The 22,771-nt window shown below is 39.6% G+C and overlaps 1 protein-coding gene across 5 annotated transcripts in view; it reads left to right on the top strand.

Annotated features, from left to right (window-relative positions):
• Positions 1 to 22,532, top strand: part of XIAP (X-linked inhibitor of apoptosis) — a 46,662-nt gene extending 24,130 nt beyond the window's left edge. For 4 of the 5 annotated variants that reach the window (XM_072431296.1, XM_072431295.1, XM_072431293.1 and 1 more), the window contains exons 5-7: positions 1,079 to 1,112; positions 8,237 to 8,425; positions 16,511 to 22,532. In XM_072431296.1, coding sequence (XP_072287397.1) covers positions 1,079 to 1,112; positions 8,237 to 8,425; positions 16,511 to 16,704 — 417 coding nt within the window. In that variant the 3' untranslated portion in view covers positions 16,705 to 22,532. The remainder of the gene's footprint in view (positions 1 to 1,078; positions 1,113 to 8,236; positions 8,426 to 16,510) is intronic. The other variant, XM_072431298.1, reaches the window with a different exon arrangement.
• The last annotated feature ends 239 nt before the right edge of the window (positions 22,533 to 22,771 follow it).

Raw genomic sequence — 22,771 nt, 5'->3', positions numbered from 1 at the left:
AGGGTGTGAGCATCACATGAACAGGGTTCTTTCTTTACAGACGGTCCAATGTTAGATCTTTTACTGTGTGTATGTGTTGAATGGAGTATATATAAAGAGCTAGTGCACCTAAAACAAATTTTTTAAATGAAGGAGATTTACAGCTTCCTATATTTCCTAGAGACTCAGTGGTGAGAGTTTTGCACTTGAATTATTTTGTCTCAACACGTATAGAGGGGGTTGACTAACACTTTAGAAGAAAGCTACAGACCAGCAGCAGATCATAGCCTAATGAGTCAGTAAAATGTAGTAAAATTATACTACATTATAAGACCTGTGAAATAATCGGAGGCTTAAGTAAGTATCTTATTGCTCACTGTTACACAAGAGATGATGTAAAGCAAGCTTATTCATTAAGCCTGCCTATATCTTTATGTATTTTAAGGGGTGAGATTTCCTTTTTAAAGTCTTAGTTCCATAGATTAAAGGGATGAGTAGGTGAAAATCATGACCACCTTCATCTCTGTCATCTCTGTTGCAAAATGTGCTGAAAATTGCTCCCAGGTCCATACTGCAACAATACACCCAGAAGTGGCAAACCAAATTGCAGTTTATTGCATTTGCACATGTTGCCCTTGTGCTTAGGATGCAAATATTCCCTGAGGAGGAAATGCAACTGCGTGGCTAGAAGTGACGTGTTGCTTCCAGAAAGCATGTTGCAACCAACTGCATATGCGTGCTGAAAGTGCTTCCCAACGTCCCCTATACAGGGGGTTGGGAGTGAGATTGATAATGTGGCACAGTTGACTGCCAAGTCTAAAGCTGACCAAGGCCCTAATGGTCACATTAGCCAGAACTGCTTTTAGTTTACATTGATTCACAAAAATTTATCACATAAGACAAACAAAAGATGGTCACCCCTATCAAGACAGCTTGTAAGCAAAGAGCCTTCTGCATGTTGGTTATTCTTTTCCTGTGCAAGGAGAAAATTCCTTTCTATTACCCAAAATATTAAATCATTGCTTTATATATTAATAAAGATATCTTTATATGAGCAGCAGAGCATTTTTAAAAAATATTTTCATATTTTCTTTTTTAGCCAAGTGTAGACAGAACTGTTGCACTACCTGAAGGTAAGCCTGAACTACTTGTTTTTGTTGGTGAAATGTCAATTGTAAGATTGTAAAATAACTTAATTAATAATTGTGATCGAAATATTGGTAGACATGTATGGTTGAAGAGAAAGCATGTTGGTGTATACCAGGGATCGTCAAACTCCGGCCTTTAGGCCAGACACAGCCTAGCTGGTAGTTTGTTCCAGCCTAATGCCCCCTGGCCGATCTGGCCTAATGCCGTGGGTTGCCGGCCGGATCTGCCAGGGGGCGTTAGGAACTGCGGGAACTCCGGGGCCGCCTCCTTGCTGTTGCTCCCCTATTTACCGCGGCCGACGTTGATATTCTGTCGCCACGGTAAATAGGGGATGCTCCCTGAAGGTAAATCCACTTCAGGGGGCGTTCCCTGGTGGTGGGTGGAGCCATTAGGGCGGGACTCAGAGTCTGGCCTAAAGTACTACCGCCCACCCCATAAATGGCCTAGTGGCCATAAAAGTTTGCCAACCCCTGGTGTAAAGAAAGCATAGCATTAGAAATAATGTGTCAGATTGTCAGATGGCAAAAAATGAGATAAATACCCCTGCATTCAAAATCAATAAAAAATGGTAAAAGATGGTAGTTCTCAACAATATACAATCAATGCAATGTATGATAAATAATAAAATCAAAAATATAGATAGCAAATTGTTCAGTGACATAGTACCTGGCTTCATACTTACATTGGAGCAAGGTACTATCTATACTATTTGTGCAGTTTTCTATTTCTATTTTTGATTTTATTATTATCATGCAATGCAAGGAGCGCCACATATTGTTTAAATGTGTCAGATGGAAAAACTTTGGAGTTTACCAGACCCCTTACATTTTACTTACATTGAAAACTTCTCATATCTGTGCCCTGTGTGTTACTTTAATACCCAGATGTAGTTTTATTCAGATTCATTAGTTCTAGTGCAATGCTACTATCAGAGCTTCTTCTTGGTTCTATTACTGGTGTATATGAAAGTGCTTTGCCTGTTCATAAGGTTCTAGGCAATGCCTAACATGGAACTCTTCCTCTACTTACAAATTAGGCATTATTTGGTGTCTCTTATTTGCAATAAACCCCCATTTTGAGTCTCGCTACCTCTCAGAAGGCTCGTCAAGAGGTTACTCATATGTGGGACCTTATTTCATATTTGTATTCTATTGTCTTCTGTAGTTCAACGGTAATCCTTCCTGTGCTTTGGCATTGTATCTGGCTCTGGCCTATCCAAAGTACAGTGGGTGGAGGTTTGGTCCAATGTAGCACATTGTTCAAATATCTCCTCCTTGGAGAACTTGTACAAAGTATCACTTCAGTAATACCTCACCTATTGAAGGTGTTTAAATATACCCCATCTTCTTCCCCATTGCCCTTGGTTAAAATTTTAAATTTAGATTGATTTTATTTTACTCCTTGGTTTCAATTTAACCCTTGGAAAGCCCTTGTTTAGAGCGCTCTTTGGCATTCCAAACACATGCCTGTACTCTACTTTTTCATATTTTTTAGCTCTGCTAAGCAAATTATAGTGAGGACATGGAGGTCTCTGATGCTCAGATTTATGAAGTGAAAAGTTTGATGCATGACATTGATTTGTTTTTATTTACCTTGCAACTTTTGCCCAATTTTTGCTTGGGGTTTGAGTATTTTGTACCCCTTTTGTGGTCTTCTTTTAGTTGCAGGCCAGGTCAATTTGGGACTGTGCAACCCACTTTTTGCCCTTCTGCTTTACCCCTAATATCTCGCTTTTTCCCTCCCTTTCCCTTCTTTTCACCTACTTAACTTAGCTAGGTCCTGTTTTGTTTCTCATTTCCTGTAGGTTCCCTGTTTCTCCTTACAACAATGTTGCTTTTAGATGACTTTGATACCTTGTTTTTAAGCTTTACAGTGATACCTCAGTATAACTCCGCTTTGGAATAAGTCCAACGTGGTATAAGTCCTGTTTGGACACGAAAAATTTTGCTTAGTATACAACCTTTGCTTGGTATACAACCTTTTTACTAGAACTTGAGTCATAACACCGTGCGCTACCCTTATTTACCCCTCTCGAGACAAAGCCATGACTGCCCAGGAGCGTCAGTACGCCAGTTGCTACCATTCAGTGAACAATCCGCGCTATATTTCTCTGTGAATTTCATAACATCTCCTCCTCCTCCCTTCCCAGCACCATCCTAATAGGCACTCGACTATTCTCAGCAAGGTAAAGTCAGGTTAAATTTTCATTTATTTCATCTAGTTGCTTTTTTATTTATTTATCTTATTATTAAGCAGTGTTTAAATTATTTCATACAGCCCCATCAATGAATAATATACCAATAACAATAGGATTTTTTTCCATGGGAATGGATTAATCATTTTCCTTTTATTTCTTATGGGAAAAATTTGTTTGGTATCAAACGTCCTGTTTGTTCTAAGTCCAAGGATCTGGAAAGGATTTAGGACTTATACCAAAGTACCACTGTATTTTGTATGGGTATAAGCTGATAATTCTTTTTTCTACTTATGCCGTGTTTATGTGTTTGTACTCCCATCTGAACTTTAATAAATTATTTGTAGCAGAAAGTGCTCTGCTAGGAACCACTTCATGTAACAGGGAACATACTAAAACAAGCCTGGCTATTAGAGGCACTGAAACCTTTCTCATCTTTCTTTTTATAAATGGTATTGATATTATAATATTATATTGGTATTTATAAATAGTATTGATGGCCTGAACCTTTGTTCTATGTATTTTTAAGAGTTTTAATTAAATGTTGTTGTCTGGCCCAATGTTACTTTGACTCTGTTTAATTAAATTACCATCTAATTTTATGTCGAGTTTCTGGATCCAAATAATTTATATGTCTCTAAACAAATCCTACTCTCACTTATGGGTAATTGGTAAAAACTCACAGACCACCAATGAATCTCTATACATTTAGATCCTTTTGGTATAAAGTTCAGCCTGTATATTGTCAGACAATGGCATAGTGAATTTGATATATTAGGAATTAAGGCTTGACTGGTAAATCTATAATATATACATGTGAAAATACCATTTAGGAATGAATATGGATTCTGCTTATACTTGCTCTCTATTTTATAATGGGAAACAGGTTTATTACTGTTTGGAGGTGAGGTGATGTCATAATTGTTTAAATAAAATGCACCATCAAGATAACTTTACAAAACAGAACAATGTCATGAATCTTTAAGGAAAAATAGCTAGACTTCCTGTTGCCAACAGGTGGTCAGCAAGTTACAATTCTTCAATGCTGTTTTTTATAATCCTTCAAATGTATGTAAATGACAGGAAAAAGCATTTGCACTTGATATTTGTAGTGAATATATCTGTTTGCACTGAATTGAATACTTTAATCACCTGAGCAGTAACCCCAAGTCACAATCGGGTTAGTTAAAACAATAGTAAATACAGCCTTACTGATCCACCGGTGTCCTTCTCCATGATCCCCGTCTTCTCGCTTCCTCTGGCCGGTGTCCACTGCAGCCGATGAGTCACAGCAGAGTTCCCAGTAACGTCGGTGTGTACAGACGTTCCGTTTAAAAAAAAAAAAAAATTGTGCTGCAATAATTTTTTACATTTATTTAATTTATTATTTTGACGTGATTTTGTGTTTCAAACTTTATTATACTCATACTATTATATTATACTGTAAAATACATTTTCATAAAAAACAATGTACTGCTTTAAGACATATAAATCCGGACAGAAATGAACCGCCCAGAAGGCTAATTCACCAGGCAAACTGATACTCTGTGTGGACTAGTAAAAAGGTCTTCTCAGTCCAGGCACACTACTTGTAGTTTGTGAATATTTAGGGTACGGTGTATATTCTGTTTTTATTATCAGGGGGCATAGAAGAGAATGAAATGGAGTTTCCCACTTCTTTTAATGTAGAACCCCAATAAGGAAGTTGTAGAATCCTTTGAGGGCTAAACCAGTAAGGAAGTATAACACTTCTATAACAAATATATTACATCAAAGGGGGTAATGAATCCCACACAACAGTCCCTGTACCTTTCACTCCTTATTCAGGATCCCTACTACAATCCAAATATTAACTGACTGTAGGTTGTCCAGAACAATAAGTAAAAAGTCCAGTTTTTTTTTTTTTTTTTTCTTTATGCAGAGTAGATTGGGAGTACCCTACTTTTCAGACTCATCCACTACCTCAAACTGACAGAAAGTGTGTTTGCTGTGGTTTACTAATTGCTAGTGGTAGCATTTTTGTGAGTTTGGTTCTACATTTTTGATGAAGCATTAGAACTTGTCTGTTTTTACTGATGCCGTTGTCTGCTTAAGAAGAATTCTCTAACTCCTGTAGTTATTTTTGTGTAAGGAAGTGAGGGGAAATCACTCAAACCGAGACATTATCAGCAATAAGAATTAATTTTTAGTGTGTACCCAATAGGGAGCCATCCCGTACTCTTTTTGTGTGATGACAATGACTTTGGTAGTAAAAAAAGATCTCACCAAAAAAGATACAGATAGGAAAAGAACCTGATATAAGTTCTAACCCCTCCCAACTTGCACGTTGCATGTGTTGAATACAGTAGCCAGGGCTCTCAACCATTTCATACTCTATCCAAAATGGAAAAGTTTGGGGTTTTCCTTAAATAATAACACTTTGCCCAAAGAATTATTGGGAAACTGTACATTATATCCCGATATTCTGCTCATGTGCTGCCATTCTGGTGAAACCCCATTTCTCCCTATCTCAACCCTGGGCATACAAATTTTGAAATATGCTGTATATTTCACTTGTGATGTTCAAAAGAAAAGAACAAAATGGGACTTTACAAGCATCATATGGTGAATATTAAATTAAAATATAAAATGCCAGCAAACTTTATTAGTATACATTAAAAACAGCAATTTTAAGCATGTTAAAAATATGAACATATGATCTCAATAACAATGTTGACTCAATGCATTTCGCAAAAGAATATATCATATCTGCTTCATCAGGGGTAAAGTTTGACATGAAGTAAATACGTGTGCCTCAAAACTTTGGCCTACTGCACCACATTCCAACAAACTTATTTGTGATGTATACTAAAAAATATCCTATATTCTTGTTTTGTATAGTATGGAAGCCTCAGTACATTCTTCTGTTTTTTCCAAAACTTTTTTCATTCCTAGTTAATTAAATTATTTGAATGTCTGACATGTGTTTTGATCTGTTCGTACCCTGCCTGGGATGCATACTCCATCCATATCTAATACTTTTATTGTATCATTGGTATGAAGTTTATCATGCTAAATGAAACTAATGGTAGAAATACACTTATGTAAACTGTCCTGTAGTTCTGCCCAGCTACATCTGCCTGGTTTCTTACACCTCTTTGAGACTTGTTCACTGATGAAAGTGTATATTCTCCAGTCTTGGAGAGCTTTAATAAATTAGGCACAGTGCAATGCAGTTTGGAGAGTGACACCATATTCTCTATTACAGATAAGGAATACAATAGTGTCACCTTCCCTTTTTCTGACTGTACATAAAAGAAGCAGCAATACAATGATACTTTATCGGTTCCCCTTTCTTTTTGCTGTCTTTATATGTACATGCAGCGGAGCCTAATTACAGTGAGAGAAAAAAGTATTTGATCCCCTGCTGAATTTTGTACTTTTGGCCTCTGACAAAGAAATGACCAGTCTATAATTGTAATGGTAGGTTTATTGTAGCTGTGAGAGCCAGAATAACAACAAAAGAACCCTTAAAAACCCAGTGCTCAAAAGTTAGAGATTGATGTGCATTGTAATGAGTGAAATAAGAATTTGATCCCCTATCAACCAGCAAGATTTCAGGCTCCCAGGTGTCTTCACTGTATGCAGGTAACAAGCTGAGATTAGGACCACCCTCTGTAAGGGAGTGCTCCTAATCCAAGCTTGTTACAGTACCTGTATAAAAGACACCTGCCTAAACAAGCAATCAATCATGTTCCAAACTAGCCACCATGGCCAAGACCAAAGAGCTGTCTAAGGATGTCAGGGACAAGATTGTAGACCTACATAGGGCTGGACTGGGCTACAAGACTATCGCCAACCAGCTTGATGAGAAGGTGACAACAGTTGGCGCCATAATTTGCAAATGGAAGAAACACAAAACTGTCAATCTCCCTTAGTCTGGGGCTCCATGCAAGAGCTCCCCTCGGAGTTGCAATGATCATGAGAACAGTGACGAAGCAGCCCAGAACTACACGGGGGGAACTTGTCAATGATCTCAGGGCAGCTGGGACCATGGTCACCAAGAAAACAATTGATAACACACTGTGCCGTGATAGCCTGAAAAGTTGCAAAGCCCGCAAGGTCCCCCTGCTCAAGACAGCACATGTAGAGGCCCATCTGAAGTTTGCCAATGAACAACTGATAGATCCAGAGGAGAACTGGGTGAAAGTGTTGTGATCAGATGAGTCAAATCATGAGTGAGCACCTCCTTCCCTCAGCCAGGGCATTGAAAATGGGTAATGGATGGGTATTCCAGCATGACAATGACCCAAAACACACGGCCAAGGCAACAAAAGGAGTGGCTCAAGAAGAAGCACATGAAGGTCCTAGAGTGGCCTAACCAGTCTTCAGACTGGTTGATAGGGGATCAAAAATTTATTTCACTCATTACAATGCACATCAAGCTCTGACTTTTGAGCACTGGGTTTTTGAGGGTTCTTTTGTTGTTATTTTGTCTCTCACACATACAATAAACCTACCATTACAATTATAGACTGGTCATTTCTTTGTCAGAGGGCAAACCTTCAAAATCAGCAGGGGATCAAATACTTCTTTCCCCCACTCTAGCTCTCAGCGTTCCTGTGCAGGGGATGACAGATGCTAATATAAAAACAGATTCAGGTACATATATTTTACATGCAAAAATAATACATTTTATTTACCAAATGCATTAAATTGAGTTTTTACATGTCTGCCTGTAATTCAGTTTTAATAACAGTTACAGAAATAGTGTCCTGTCTTTGAAATTGAACAGACATAATGTATTTTTATAAAATCCAAACAGTTTTAAGCTATCCTGCGTTTATACAGGATAAATTCTCTGTGGCTGTGAGTGCTGCATGGCTTTTTCTCATCTCTGGGTTTGCCAATTAACACAAATGCATCTCTCCTTAGACAGCGAATTAATGAAGAACCCTTTGGTGATTAATGCTCAGCAAATGGGATTTCATCTTGAAGAAATTAAGAAACTCATGCTAAAGAGAATAAAAAACACAGGAACAAATTACACATTAATGGAAGTTTTGGTATCTGATTTGTTACATTCTCAGACTGAAAATGGGAGCGTGGAGCCCAAAGACATTGGTAAGGGTGAGGGACATCATGAAATATGTTTTGTTTTTGGGGGTATGACTTGGGATCTTTCCCTTATAATCATATAATGCACTCTGTGGTACTGAACAGAAGGTATGAGAAGAAGGTACTTTGTAATATTTATGTTAAAAGGCTTCAGGAAGATTTTAGAATTAAAGGTGTGATTTAGTTTATTGAATTTGTCATTGCATGTTATTAGGAAACGGTAATGTATTTTACATAAGTAAATAGCTGGCATTGTTACCTCCACGTCTCTCTTATACTGATTATCGATGTGCATATCTCCACATACTTGGTCTAAATGTTGAGATTTGTAACAACTATCACTAAGGACAGGTTGAGACCCACCTCGGGATCAAGCATACTATGTAGTGTCTCTCAAAAGCCAGCGGTCATATTGGAATGTTAAACACACTGAAGCCTCACCTCAAGTGTGAACATAGTCTTTTTTTAAAACACTAACATAGTTAGGTTATTAACATTACCCTGCTCATTTATCAATGTGTGTGTAAATATATAAAACCAGCCTTGTGTATGTCAAGGCAAAATAAAAAAATAATAATACAAATGTAGTACAACTTTTCCACTGGGTTTTATCCATGTAAAGACTGTTAAAAGGAAGAAAGTAATATTTTCAATTCAAATCTCAAAATTCCACACGAACAATCCATTTTCAGATGTAATGTAACCATCACCTCTGTACTGTGTTGACTCTAATACACAAAATACAGTTTACTACAGCAGTAGTAGGCAGCTTGTAAACATGAGAATTTATTGATGCCTATATATAAATATATATATATATATATATATATAGTATAGGACGCACTAACTTTTCCCCCTAAGTTTTGGGGAAGAAAAAGTGCGTCTTATATGGCAAAAAATACGGTATATATATATATATATATATATATATATATATATATATTAAGCTAAATAGAATAACTGGCTGAATGGTAATGTAATATATCACCATAATATAATACCATTGCCAAAATCTATTTGTTGCTTCTGTAAGTGTTGACCATGACTGTTGTTCTGCAGGTCTAACCCTCTGGCTCATTCCCATCAAACTCTGATCTAGAGTTGTTGAGTTCCATATTGGGGATTTTTTCCAGTACTTCTTCCATTATAAATATCTATGTTGACTTTTTTCTCATATGCTGTATTTGTCAACACCATAAAAACTCCAGGAGTTAAAAAAAAAAAGTCCCACATTTTTGATAGTTTCACTTTTACAATCTTAGCTTTTACATTTGCTTTTTGTCCCACCACCCACCTCTTCTCCACTTTAGAAGGAGTTTCCTTTCATTGGGTTACTTCTTAAATTAAGTACAAATATCAGGAAATGGAACCAGCACAAGGAGAGGAATTATACTCTCCCATTCCTCTAAATTTCATTCTATTTAAACAGTTCCAGCCACATGAAGAATCTTTACATTCAAAGTTACCTATTAGCATTGGAGGCTTACATCTGCATTATTCTGTGACTCATTTCACTTGTCCTGTCTTGTCATATCTTTGTCATTTAATGATGTACATGTTGGCAAAGAAACCACAGAGCACATTAGGGCACCAGGCACCTGACATTCATTTAACAGATTTACAGTGGTACCTCGGTATAAGTCCGCTTTGAAATAAATCCAACTTGGTATAAGTCCTGTTTGGACATGAAAAATTTTACTTGGTATACAACCTTTGTGCTAGAATTTGTATGGGTAAAAATGAGTCATAACATTGCGTGCTACCCTTATTTACCTTTCTTGAGACAAAGCCACGACTGCCCACGAGCGTCAGTACACCAATTGCTACCATTCAATGAACAACCTGCACTATAACTCTCTGTGAATTACATAACATCTCCTCCTCCTCCCTTCTTAGCACCATCCTAGTAGGTATTCCACTATTCTCAGCAAGGTAAAGTGAGGTAATCTAATTGCTTTTGTTCTGGTAGAACTCCATATTGCTGTTTAGTAAAAGGCCTAATAATTTTAAACGTACCTATTGCGGCTTTTCACAAAACAGGAAGATACTTTAAATGTAGGCCTGTATATTCTTTTTTTTTTTTTTTTTTTTTTTTTTTTTTATAGGCAGAGCGCCTCCTATACTTTGAGGGCTGACCGGAGCCAAGCCCTCTCAAGCATCTTGAGCAAAGGGCTCTCCCTAAGAGAGTCCCAAGGTTAGGGAGAGCACAGACCAGAAAGCCATGTACACTCCCCACACCTAATTTTCGGGTTGAGGCCTAAGATGGACCCACCTTACTCGTCTGGTGCAGAGTAGATAGTGTAAGTGAAGAAAAAGAACTTTCACACAAAAAGTGAAAGAAGTGGTATGGTAGCTATGGCTGGCCTTAAGGGTTACAAAGATTCCTTTGGTCTTGCCAAAAGGCCCAGCCCTAGAGGTGGGTTGCTAAAGAGAAGTGCATAATTAAGGTGTGCAATAATAACTGTGTACATTCAACCTTGAAGTCATAAACAGTGATTAAGGCACCCCTGGGCTGCCAAAACCAAGGGTACAGTGCCTGCGGACCTTCTCATCCCTGGCCCCTTGGCCAGATTGTGGCTTTCCTGCCCACATCAGCAGACGGAGACAGGGAGATTGCTAGGCACAACCTCAATCTCTGCCTTTTAATCTAGAGTTTACTAACCTCGACACCCCCCTAGACACCTTGATTTTCCACATCCAGAACTGATAAGAACAGATTTTTGATTGAATATAACATTTTATTAATCACCGAAACAAAAACAATACAGTCAGGGTACATTCATACATGGAATTGCGACGCAGCACACAAATAAACACTGCATTACAATCTCCGCAAATAAATACATACAATCCTGCACACTGCGGTGTGATAACGCCAAACCCCAACTGATGGCCAACTTAAACTTTTAACAACAACTTATATCTGTACACATCTAAACATAATATATACATCTAAAATAGGAAGGGAGTGAGGATGAGGGGGTGGGGGACGAACTCACAGGCCTGAAGCTTTATTAGAGTTAATATGACTTTTACAAGTAGTGCATGGGGGGTCTTCTTTTCAGACTTCTTCCGGAGAATCCATGAGTTGATAGACTCTGAGCAGACTGAAGACCAGTCTGTGGCAGTCCTCGATAGACATTCTCTCGGTGGTTAAGGCGCTTCCTAGCGCACCAAATAGCGTCTTTAACACAGTTCATAATCCTCCAGACTCCTTTGACTTCCTCTTCCGTGAATTCGCTGTGGCACTGCCAGAAGACGTGAAGAGCTGTCTCCTCCTCGCTGACACAAAAAGGACAGTGCCTGTATCTACATCTAAGTTCCTTGCATGCATAAAAGTCCTCAGGGGTAGTCCTCCTTGAACCGCCATTCAGGCTAAGTCCCTGTGCCTCTTGGTAAGTCTCTTAGACCTGATGTTTGTCCAGATTTCTTCGCAGGTGACTGCGTTCCTACCAGGAACAGGTTCCATAGAGTCCTTTCCACAGGTTTGCTTGTGGACCGTCTTCTGCCTCCACAGGTCCGGCTTGAGGCCTTGCAGCTTGTTCTCCTTGATGAACTTGAAGGTGTCTTAAGTTGACCCAGAGGGGTGTCCCAGTTGTGCGGCACGGAGCTGTCCCACTTGTCCCATCCCAGGCCCTCTATAGTGGGAGGAGGAAGAAACATGACATGGAGTTTCCTGAAGAAGTTGAGGATTGGTCAACCAACGTCCTTCTTACGTGTGTTGCAGGTGAAGAAGACTCAGCATCCTTGCTGCCCTTCTGATGTTCCTTGAACATCATCGTTCTCTTCACTCGGTATATCTTCGAGCCCCAGATGAAGTGGATTGTCGCCCTTGTGAGGGCCTTGCAATTGTTGGTGCGTGGAGGCCAGGCCTGGGCGAAGTACTGCAACACGGAGGATCTCGCTGTGGAGTACCATTGTCTTCCCTTCAATGGTGAGGTCTCTGAGGCTCCAGAGGCCGAACTTCTGTTTCATTTTAGACAGCCTCTCTTCCCAGGACTTCAGGGCTGCTCCCTCCTTCCCGAACCAGATGCCAAGGATCTTGATGAAGTCTGGCTTGATGTTGAAGGGGATGGTCGCAGAGGAAAGCAGATACCAATTCCCGAAGAGCATGGCTTCCGACTTCCCGCAGTTGACTTTTTCTCCCAAAGCTCGACCGAAGTCTTCGCAGATCTGGGCGAGCATATCGATGAAATGCTTGTCTGCGCAGAACACAGTCATGTCATCCATGTAGAGCAAGCACTTCACTTCCCTTCTGTCTCATCCTGGTGCAGTGATCCCTCTGGTCTCTGGATTCCACCTGATGCACTCAGCAAAAAGCTCTATACAACAAACAAAAAAAGAGAGGTGAGAGAGGGTAGCCTTATCTGACCCCGGAGAGGACCGGGAAGGAGTCAGTCTTCCAGCCGTTCACCAGCACTGTGCTATGGATGTCAAGGTACATCAGGTTAACATATGAACAGAACATTTCACCAAGTCCATACTTACGGAGAGCTCTAAGTATGAGCCCATGGGAGACACAGTCGAAGGCCTGCTCCCGGTCAAGGCTGACCAGAGCGGCGTGGATGTTGCGGTCCTGGATGTAGTGAACTGTGTCTCTGACCAGTGCAAAGCTGTCGGCAATCCTGCCTCCTGGGATGCCGCAAGTCTGGTCCGGGTGGATAATCTGTTCGATACCCTTCCTTAGCAGGTGGCCAGTACCTTGGCGAGGATCTTGTAGTCCACATTCAGGAGGGAAATGGGGCGCCAGTTCTTGAGGTCAAATTTCTCGCCCTTCCACTTGTACAAGATCGCGATCATGCCTTCCCTCAGTGATGAGGGCATTCTATCCTCCACCACCATCTCCTCGTACAGCTCGAGTAGGTCCGAGCCAACAAGGTCCCACAGCGCTACATAGAGCTTCACTGGGAGATCTTCACAACCCAGGGTCCTACCTCACCTAAAGGATTTGACGGCAGAGGACAGCTCCTCCAAAATGAGAGGGGCATTGGCAGAGGCTGCACCTGCAGGATCAAGGGTGTTGGTGACAGAAACCTGTTTGCAGTGTCGTCATCCGTTTCTTTGGGAGAGTAGAGGGTCCTGTAGACGTCGTTGACCACTTCCATCACCTCTTGACTTCCCTCTTCAGAGCGTACCAGTTGAGTCCCGCAGCTCAGCAAGAGGCGTGTGGCCAGAGTGGCGCTTCCTGAAAAAGAAAAAATTGCATTCCTCACCTTTCCAGAGATGTCTGGCATCCTCCTCAAAATGCTGTTTTAAGCGCTTCTTGGTCTCACCTAACGTCCCAGCCACAGTGGTAAAGATCCTGCAAGGACTGCAAAATCACGTTGCAGCCGCTTGAGTTCTCTCTTCCTTGCAAACACCTGTTGGCGTCCTTTTGCTTGATAAAAGCTGCGAAGCTTAACTTTCACAAACTCCCACCATTCACTTACCTTGGTGGAGCACCTTATGTCCTCCCTCCAGCTGACATACTCACCCCTCAGTTCTTCCATCAGTTCCTCTTTTTCCAGCAGAGCACAGTTCAGCTTCCAGGAACCTGGGCCCGGGCCGAATCCCTCCCCGAAGTCACCCTAAGGTAGAATGGCCCTGTAGTCCAAGAAGAAACAGGAAACCATGGTGTGACTGTTGCACCTTACCTCTCTCAATGTGAAGATGAAGTCAGTCCTTGAGCGGACAGATCCATGGGGGCAACACCAGGAGTAATTCACTGAGCTGCTTCCAATAGAGCCCACAAAGTCCTTCAAGGAAGCTTTTGCCACCATCTCTTTTTTAGAAGGCGGGAGGTAATGTCCAACTTTGCCATGATTCCAGAGCTGCGCTCATCCTCCTCTATTGGCAGTTGAAATCTCTGCCCATTATTAGTGCTCTGGTGGTGGCGAGTTGAGTCCTCAGGGTCTGGCGTACACCTTGATGAGCCTAATGGGCTCTCCTGCCATGAACCATCTATGACCAGTTGTCGGCCACAGACGAGCTCATGCACAGCGTCAAGCTTGAAACATCCACCCCTGATCAGAATGGGCTACACCTGCTGGCTTGCAATCTCCACTCCCAGACCAGTAGGAGGGACCCTGGATCCACTGGGAGGACAGATGACTGTACCTCCTAGAGACGGGAAGGGCACATTCCTGCAACATGACAATGTCACCCGGTTGTGTCTTCTGAACGCGTCCCTTATGCTCCTCACATGAATAAGATGAATGAATAAGACCGAGATCTTGGCCATGGTGATTGGAGTAAAAGTGACTATTCAGCCGAAGCTTCTCTACCAGGAGGGGGTCTGCTCCCCCTTCTTCCTCGACCAGCTCTTAGAACTGTACCTCTTCTGAGGTTGGCTGGAAGAGATTGGGGTCGTGGTTCATGTTAGAGAGATACTCGACATGTCCTTCCGTGAACTGGAGTGGGGGAGGAGGGGGGACCTCCTCATTCTCCTCCTTTGCCTGCCGCTTCTTGGATAGGTCCATGTCCATGTCTGCGGCAGGGCTCTAAGGGAGCTTCCTTTTCCCTCTCTTGTGGATGCTGGTGACGTCCACCGTTGAGGGAGTGGGAAGGGGAGGAACGGCCTCAACCAAGGTCAGGTCTGGGGGGTGGGGAGGGGTCTGTGGGTGAAGGTGCTGGGGCTGTGGGTGGGATGTGGGGGCTGTGGGCAGATGGGCTGGCTCTGAGGCGAGTGGGAGAGGGTATTAAGCCAGGGCTTCAGGGTCAGTGGATGCAGCCTGTGTGTCTGAGGGTTGAGGCAGGGGCCTGGGGCTCAAACACTTCTGGTGTCATTCCTGGGATTCTGCTGTCCACTTCCTTCAGCTTAGGGACCACTGTTTGCTTCATCCAGGGTTCCAGGGTTGGAACTCCGTCGGCTGCCTGGGGTCTTCTGCTGGCCTATGCTCCTCCTGAAGATACTGCTGGGGAAGGTCTTGCTGGGGCGGAGGTAGAGGTGGATGGTATTTCTTTGTTGTTTCTTCTGGCACTGCTGGCTTGGACTTGGGCGGTGTGCTGCTTCTTTTCTGTCACCATTTCAGCGGTCCTCGTCTCGGACATCTCAGGCTTCGGCTTCCTTGGTGTCTTCCTCGTTGATATTCTGCTTCCTAAGCTTGTTTGCCTTTAGAAAGGCAATTCAGTGCTCACTACCAGGGTAGTGACACAAAATGGGGGGAAGGGGTGATTGCAGTCTCGTTCCTGGCAAGGGCTAAGCCTCTAGCCCAATAGCAGCAAGTGGGTAAAGACAAACCTACCAGATCCTACCAGACTAGCAGAGGGTACCTTACCAGGACCCAATCTTTTGGATAGATACAAGTTTTTCTCCACGGTCGCAGCTTAAAAAGCCTTGACACCCCTAAGGAGAAAGGTAGATACTACACTTGATCTTAGCCAAAAGGCGGGGAAGTGTTAGGTCTGTACCTATGGAAGCTAAGAATGCAAAAAACAACCAGAAGCAGTCTGATAATGAAACACTGACAGTTGTACCTTTATAAGCATCTAAAAATTAAACAAAGCTGTCTAGTTGATGGGATTGAGTGGGTAATACATTTAAATTAATTATTAGGGCTATTGTAAATGCTTTAGTAATCATTTAAAAAGAAAGATGAGGGATAACAGCAGGGTTTTTAATTGGCAAATGTATTGTTTGAGAGTGATACAAAATCAACTAAAATACATTTTCACATAATAATTAGATTGGGGTTTCTGGACAATTTGCTAGACATAGACAGTAGTATTCCTATTGGTAAGTTTAAAGAGGTGAGTCCCAAATAGGAGGGCTCAGAATCATAAAGTAAGGGAGGATTTCCAGTCTCATTGGGCCCAACACATTTTGCCTTATTGGCTTTGTCGGTGGATAGACACATAGTAAATGCTGGTATCAGCATATCGTTGTTATTTGGGATTTGGCATCCTATTTATGTAATGTATTTAGGGACATCTTTCTTATTCGACATTATTACTGCTGTAGTAATCATGCCAAATTAGGGATTTGGCAACTTTTTTATGTAATGTATTTAGGGATATCTTTCTTACTCGACATTATTACTGCTGTAGTAATCATGCCTGTCTCCTAAATTGTTTGCTTCCCTGTAATATTGCTATTTGTGTTCCACTTTACAGAGAACACCATTGAAGAAAAGCTCCGAAAGCTAGAGGAGGAAAAGATCTGCAAAGTGTGTATGGACAAGGCTGTATCCATTGTGTTCATTCCATGTGGACACCTTGTTGTGTGCTCAGACTGCTCTGAAGTTCTCGATAAATGTCCCATTTGTTGTACCATCATACAAAGACGACAAAAAATTTTTATGGCTTAAGACATATTAGATGTATGATTGTGGTATGACGTGTAGGTCATTTGTTCGACATATCATTTATTCATAAAATAATTTTTTGAAAATGTCTCTTTTTACTGTGTCTGCACTGGACAGGTACAAACTAATGCTGTAACAATGTTAAAACTAATTTAGTCATAATTATTAAACATTGTTGTGCAATTTATATTTTTTTTACAATGCTTTTAATGTTTTTTGTAAATAAAACCAGCTAAGGTAACTGTGGAGAAATTCTAAACATCCGCCTATAATCTTACCACCCACATTAACCTACCTTGATCCATTTCAGTAAAATACAACACATAATATAATATTAGATATTCTTGTTAAAGGTAATGCTGTCTGGAAACACTGGACCTGTAATTGCAGAAATATTGGACAGTATTAAAATCTGCACGGCCTCAAAAAGACTTTAATTTATGTTTTTCATCAACTTACACGTGAGCCATTACTGATTAAGCCAAAACATAGGCCCAGCATTTGTAATTTGGACATTTTGACACAGGCCTGGGTTTAAACTTGTGTATAGCTCATACTTTTACGATGCATTTGCAAAGCTATTGGTATACTAATTGTGAGGTGCCTTCTGGGATCAATGTTTTTCACATTTCCTTGACCGCATTGGGTATCGTTTGCAAGTTAAATTTTCCACCTCAAGGTTAAAATTAGATTTGGTAAGTGAACAGCCTAAATGCCTTTAGTAAATCTACCTCTGAATTTTCTCAACATTTAGCCCTACTAGCTAGATACAGGGACCTTTAGCTATGATTTATAGTAGAGGGTCCAGTTTTGCACATTTTTGCAGACCTGCATAAACCGCACACTTCTTTAGTCATTATAGCCCTTTGGACAGGGAACCTTAAACACTTAAACACCGGGACTGGTATAAAAATGAATACATTAGGACGTATTTACTAAAGAAATAGAGACTACACACTTTTCAGTGTGAATTTTCACTTAGAAAATGAGATCAATTTAAAAAGTGAAAATTCACTTTGCAAAAAATACCTAATCATGTGCAAAGGATATATGCATAATTGGATTATTGAAGTCAGCACAGCTTGCCCAAATTTAAAGTTACCATATACTAACGGTTTCCCTCGTTCTTCGGAAGGATGCCGAAAACCCCCAGGCTCACTCAGAGTAGCTGAAAAAACCACATTTTTCTTTGAAACAACAAAAATGAAATGAAAAAAAAAAAGCTGGCTGGCAGCAATTTGCACATGTGAGGGAGGGCAAGCAAGCGCATTTTATTATACCCCGCATGATGGATCTATATAAAAAAATTGTCACTAACATTTATTATAAAGAGGCCTGGGCTTCTGCAAACAAATTTTGACATAATGGCTTTGGTTGAAGACTAGTCTGTACATTTTAGTAATTAAACCTGAACAAGTGCTTGCTCAGGTGAATATGGTATTTTTACAGGTGGTATGTAAGAGATATATTATTTGAGTGTAATAATTATGTTTAAAAAAATAAATATATATATTTTCCTTAATTGTGCAATATTTGTAAATTGTTTAATTATGGACACTATTCTGCTAATGGTCAATCCAATATGTCTATCGCTGCTAATAAATGTAGATTTATGTGCTTTGATGAGCAAAAAAGAAAATAAATCATTTGTATCTGAGATCAGTTACAAGCAGATAAAAAATACTACATTTAGTGGCATTTTAATTAGAATGATTACACCTGGCTTCAGAATGTTGATATTTAGTTAGTGGCTAAAAGGGATGCACAATTGCCTTTGTGAAAAGACCAGAATAAATATTAAGGTTTTAACCTTATTATTAGGTTAACCTATTTTAGCCTGTGTACTGTCAGTGTACACAGTAATGCATAAAACATAATAAATAGCACCACAACGCATCAAGGCAATGCACTTGAGTCCTAGCAACTGTGTAATGAGGTACTGTGTACTGTGTTCGAAAAGAAGGATCTTGTGGGATTTTTTTTTTTTTTTAATGAATGCATGTTTATGTACAACATAAAACGTGTTAACGCACATGCATTACCGCACCACACAGATCACAGATCTAATATGTTGTTCAAATGGCTACAGAAGAATGTAGGCGGGGAACACTTAAATGTTAACTGTAGACATTAGAGGATGATCATATATGGGGTAATGATGGGACCCACCATCTGGTATCTGTGCCTGTATCAAGGTCTGTAAGAACAGTTGCCCAGGTAATTGTTTATATTTAACTTTGGCTGAACTCGGAGCTAGATGGCAGCTGCTCCATCTCCTTAACCCCTGCTGGTGCAAACAGCAAGCACTTACCTTATGAATGAATGAAAGCTCTTGCCCCTAGGGATAGGAAGGGTGAGGGGATAAAGCAGCTAATTGGACCATAGCCATTAATTCAACCTTATGTTGTGCGCCAGGGAAGCACACATATAGGAAGATGAAGCAATTTATTTTTTAACTCAACCTTTATTTCCCCAGAAGAAATAGTAAATCTAAAAAATACATCTAGGGAAATTGTCTTCTAATATACCAGAGCACCTTTTTTTCTCTGTTTTCTGTTTTTCATTTGCCTTTAGGTGGATGAAAAGGCAGAACTTTTTTGCAGTTTAAATAGGAAAGGATTAGACCCAAGTTCTTATATTTTTTCTATCCATGTCTTTCCTTGTTTTTAAACAAAAAATACATTATTCTGTATCATGATTTCTGTCCTTTAGGATTGCTCTAGTGGAGCTTTTTTATGTGTGTGTAAGTGCGTTATGCAGAACCCAGTCTGCACTTTGTCAGGTTCTCTGAACAGATAAAAGCGATACTGAATATGCACCCTTAGGGTGATCGTACATTCTAGAAGCATCAGGCTTCCATGAAAATGATAATTACCCCCAGGTGTCCATTTCTGTTTTTTGTTTAGGGCAGGATAGTCAGAGTGCAGGGATGCTGGCAGTGGCAGTTCCATGTAGAGGAAGCAATAACAACAAACAAGTTCCTTAACTCTCTGATTGCTAGGCAGTCTGACCAAAGACATTCAGATTTGTATATTATTAAACTTTTCATTTACATTTTTGTCCTATTTTAACACCCTAATAAAATAGCTACTTTTTACACTTTTTCTTTTTCACAGAACATGCAATCTTTCAAAATGCTGATGTTCTGTTTGTGAATACTTAAGTAAAAAGTATTTGGGGTGTGAAAGGGTTTCACAGCATTGTTCAAATCTTTTGGCTGCAGTATCATGATTTTTTTAAGCAATTGTTCATCTCACATGTTTGTATTGCATACAGTTTTATGAAATAATGTTTGTTGTTAAAATATCATCTGTGTTAATATATAGAAGCATATATTCGGGCCCTGATTTATTAAAGTTCTCCAAAGCTAGAGAAAATACACTTTCACCAGTGACGCTGGAAATCTGGAATGGATCTGGTCCAGAATTGAAAACATTTGCTAACAAATAGCTAATGGCTTTTAGGAAATCCATTCCAGGTTTTGTGTATCACCCAGCTTCGTTGATGAAAAGTGTATTCTCTCCAGCTCTGGAGAACTTTAATAAATCAGGGCCTCTGTGTCTAACATGATCATTTTACACATCCTGGTATACTGATAATTCATTTCTTATTTTACAATCATTTGAAGGGAGATGATTTTGGGATTTATTTGCATAAAATTTTGTATCTTGTAGGTAAATAAATTTATTTTTTGGGAATTTGTAGGGAAAGCACCAACTAGTATTGAGGCTGAATGACAGGCAGATAAAAAAAACACATTGAATGCAGAGCATTTGAGATTAAATACCTAAATCTTTCTTGATAGCAATCTGTCATCCCCTGCATGGCAGCACTTAACTTGGAAGGAGGGGGTCAGCACTACTCAGGTTTTGCTGCATGCACGAGATTTGACAGGGAATATGGTTAACGGAAAACGTAGAATGATTAGTCTTATTTGGGAATTTATAACCAATGCATTCATTATCTCAAACAAAAAAAGTGACATCACCTGCTTGACTGTGCTATTAGGCAGAAATGAATGACCCTCAAAAGTGTGTGGAAAGAATTGCAGATCTTTTGCATGGCACATGTTACTTGTATGTTAAGCTCACTTCTTATTAGGTAAATAAATGGATCTTAAGTCATCTCTTTTGACTTTGAGCATATTTTTAAAGAAAAAAGCAGGTCCACAAAGCTTACCTAATGCAGAACTAAACTCGATGTTGCTAAATGTTTGCCACAATCTACACATATGTATAGCATACTTGCCAATTATGACACACACCTACCTTTTTCATAGTTCATTACAGCAGTGATAGGTCCAGGATTCCATCACTGCTGCATCACACAAAACCACCAACTTCAATATTGAACCTTCTAGGTAAAACACATTCCTATTTGGCCATTGGGTTGCCATGGAATATGTAACAACTTAGCACAACGTTTCTGGCATCTAGGTCTATTATTGTCAATGCTAGAAATTGAGCTGGACTTGTACTTCATGGCACATGTGCTACACAAGGGCTACAAGGAGAAATTTTTTTTTTTGTTTTTTTTTTTTAAATATGTTTTTTCTGCCATACACCTCCCTCTCTGGGTCATTTTGTATTTTGATTTTACCTCTGCTTTAAAGGCAGTCCTAGCACTTTATGGAGAAAATCTCATTTCTGTACAGTATGTTTCTGTTTTCCTGGTTCTTAGAAATATTAGTCACCAAAATGTCACTGAGCCTATTCAAAAGTACATGGTTATTTTTCACATTAGCATAGATAATTACACTTTAAATGCAGTTCGAAGGTATGCACAACCTGTTCAGCACAGATTTGTGAACTTGAATTGCAATATTCAATATTCTATAGCCTTTAGATGATTTTTAGAAATCCCTGAAGAATTTGGCAGGATTAGGAGACCTTTGCATCTGCAGACACCTAATTTCTTGAGAAAAACAATGGCACAATTGTTCCTGTAAGTATAAGACTGGTTGTGAAAACATTGATGTGTCCCAGCATTGCTTTAAGGTTGTATTGTGTTTGTATGTACGATCATCATCTACTGTCTTTAGCTTAAGACATTGAGAAAAAGTACCACAAGTTGGCATTGATTGCTGTAAATACACATCAATTATAATAATTTTAAAGTTGTGTGTAACCCACAACCTACAAGCTGCACCAGCTTGTCACAAACCAGGAAGCTATCTCTTGTTACACTTTCAGCATCACTAAACCTGAACATTTGGCTTGCAGTTGGTCCATTTATCTATAATGAAACTGTGCTGTTTTTGATCAACATAGTTAAAGTTACTACAATATTTATTTGAGTTGGAAATCTTCATTAATCCGTCTAACAAGTAAAGAGAAATTCTAGACAATGTTTTATTTTTGAATGGGGTGATTCAGGACAATAAGAGGTAAACTCTATAACCTAGACATTTATGGTAATAAAACCTTTTTAAAAGATGGGGAATGATTAGAACCTCAGTGTTGTGTAACATATTGTTGCTATTCCTATTGTTGAGAATAATTTTATTTTCGTTACTGATCTAATAAATGTAAGGAGATTTTTTTCCCCACCAGGATGTTTCTACATTCTACACTTCTGCTCTCTTCTTAAAGTTTTGGTTTTAGTCTACAATGTTAACATTTAGTTAATTAAATTCAGTTAAACATTAAAAATGCTCTCTTTTGTTTGTATGAAAAGTTTTCTATGTTTGGCATAGAATTGGATGTACATTTTTTTTAATACACAATCATCATCAAACATTGCACGAGGTATAATTTTAAAAAATGGTTTAAAACTATTCAATATTTCTTGTAAGCAATGTTTTAAAAAAATAAAAAATATAAGTAACAACATTCTGTGAATACTTTCTTTTCTTTGTGTCCAGAGAATCTTTACCAATCCCTGGATTTTGCTGTTCAACCTGAAAGAACAAAAGAAACATTCCACAAAAAGTGACTAAAAAATTGCTAGAACTTTGTTACACAGTATTTATATAGTGCCATCATAATACGCAGCGCTGTACTAAGTCCATAATCGTGTCACTAACTGTCCCTCAAAGGAGCTCACAATATAATGTCCCTACTATAGTCAT

Source organism: Pyxicephalus adspersus, chromosome Z (assembly GCF_032062135.1).
Source record: "Pyxicephalus adspersus chromosome Z, UCB_Pads_2.0, whole genome shotgun sequence".
In the NCBI taxonomy this organism is placed as follows: Eukaryota; Metazoa; Chordata; class Amphibia; order Anura; family Pyxicephalidae; genus Pyxicephalus; species Pyxicephalus adspersus.
This window is presented reverse-complemented; position numbering and strand designations above follow the sequence as displayed.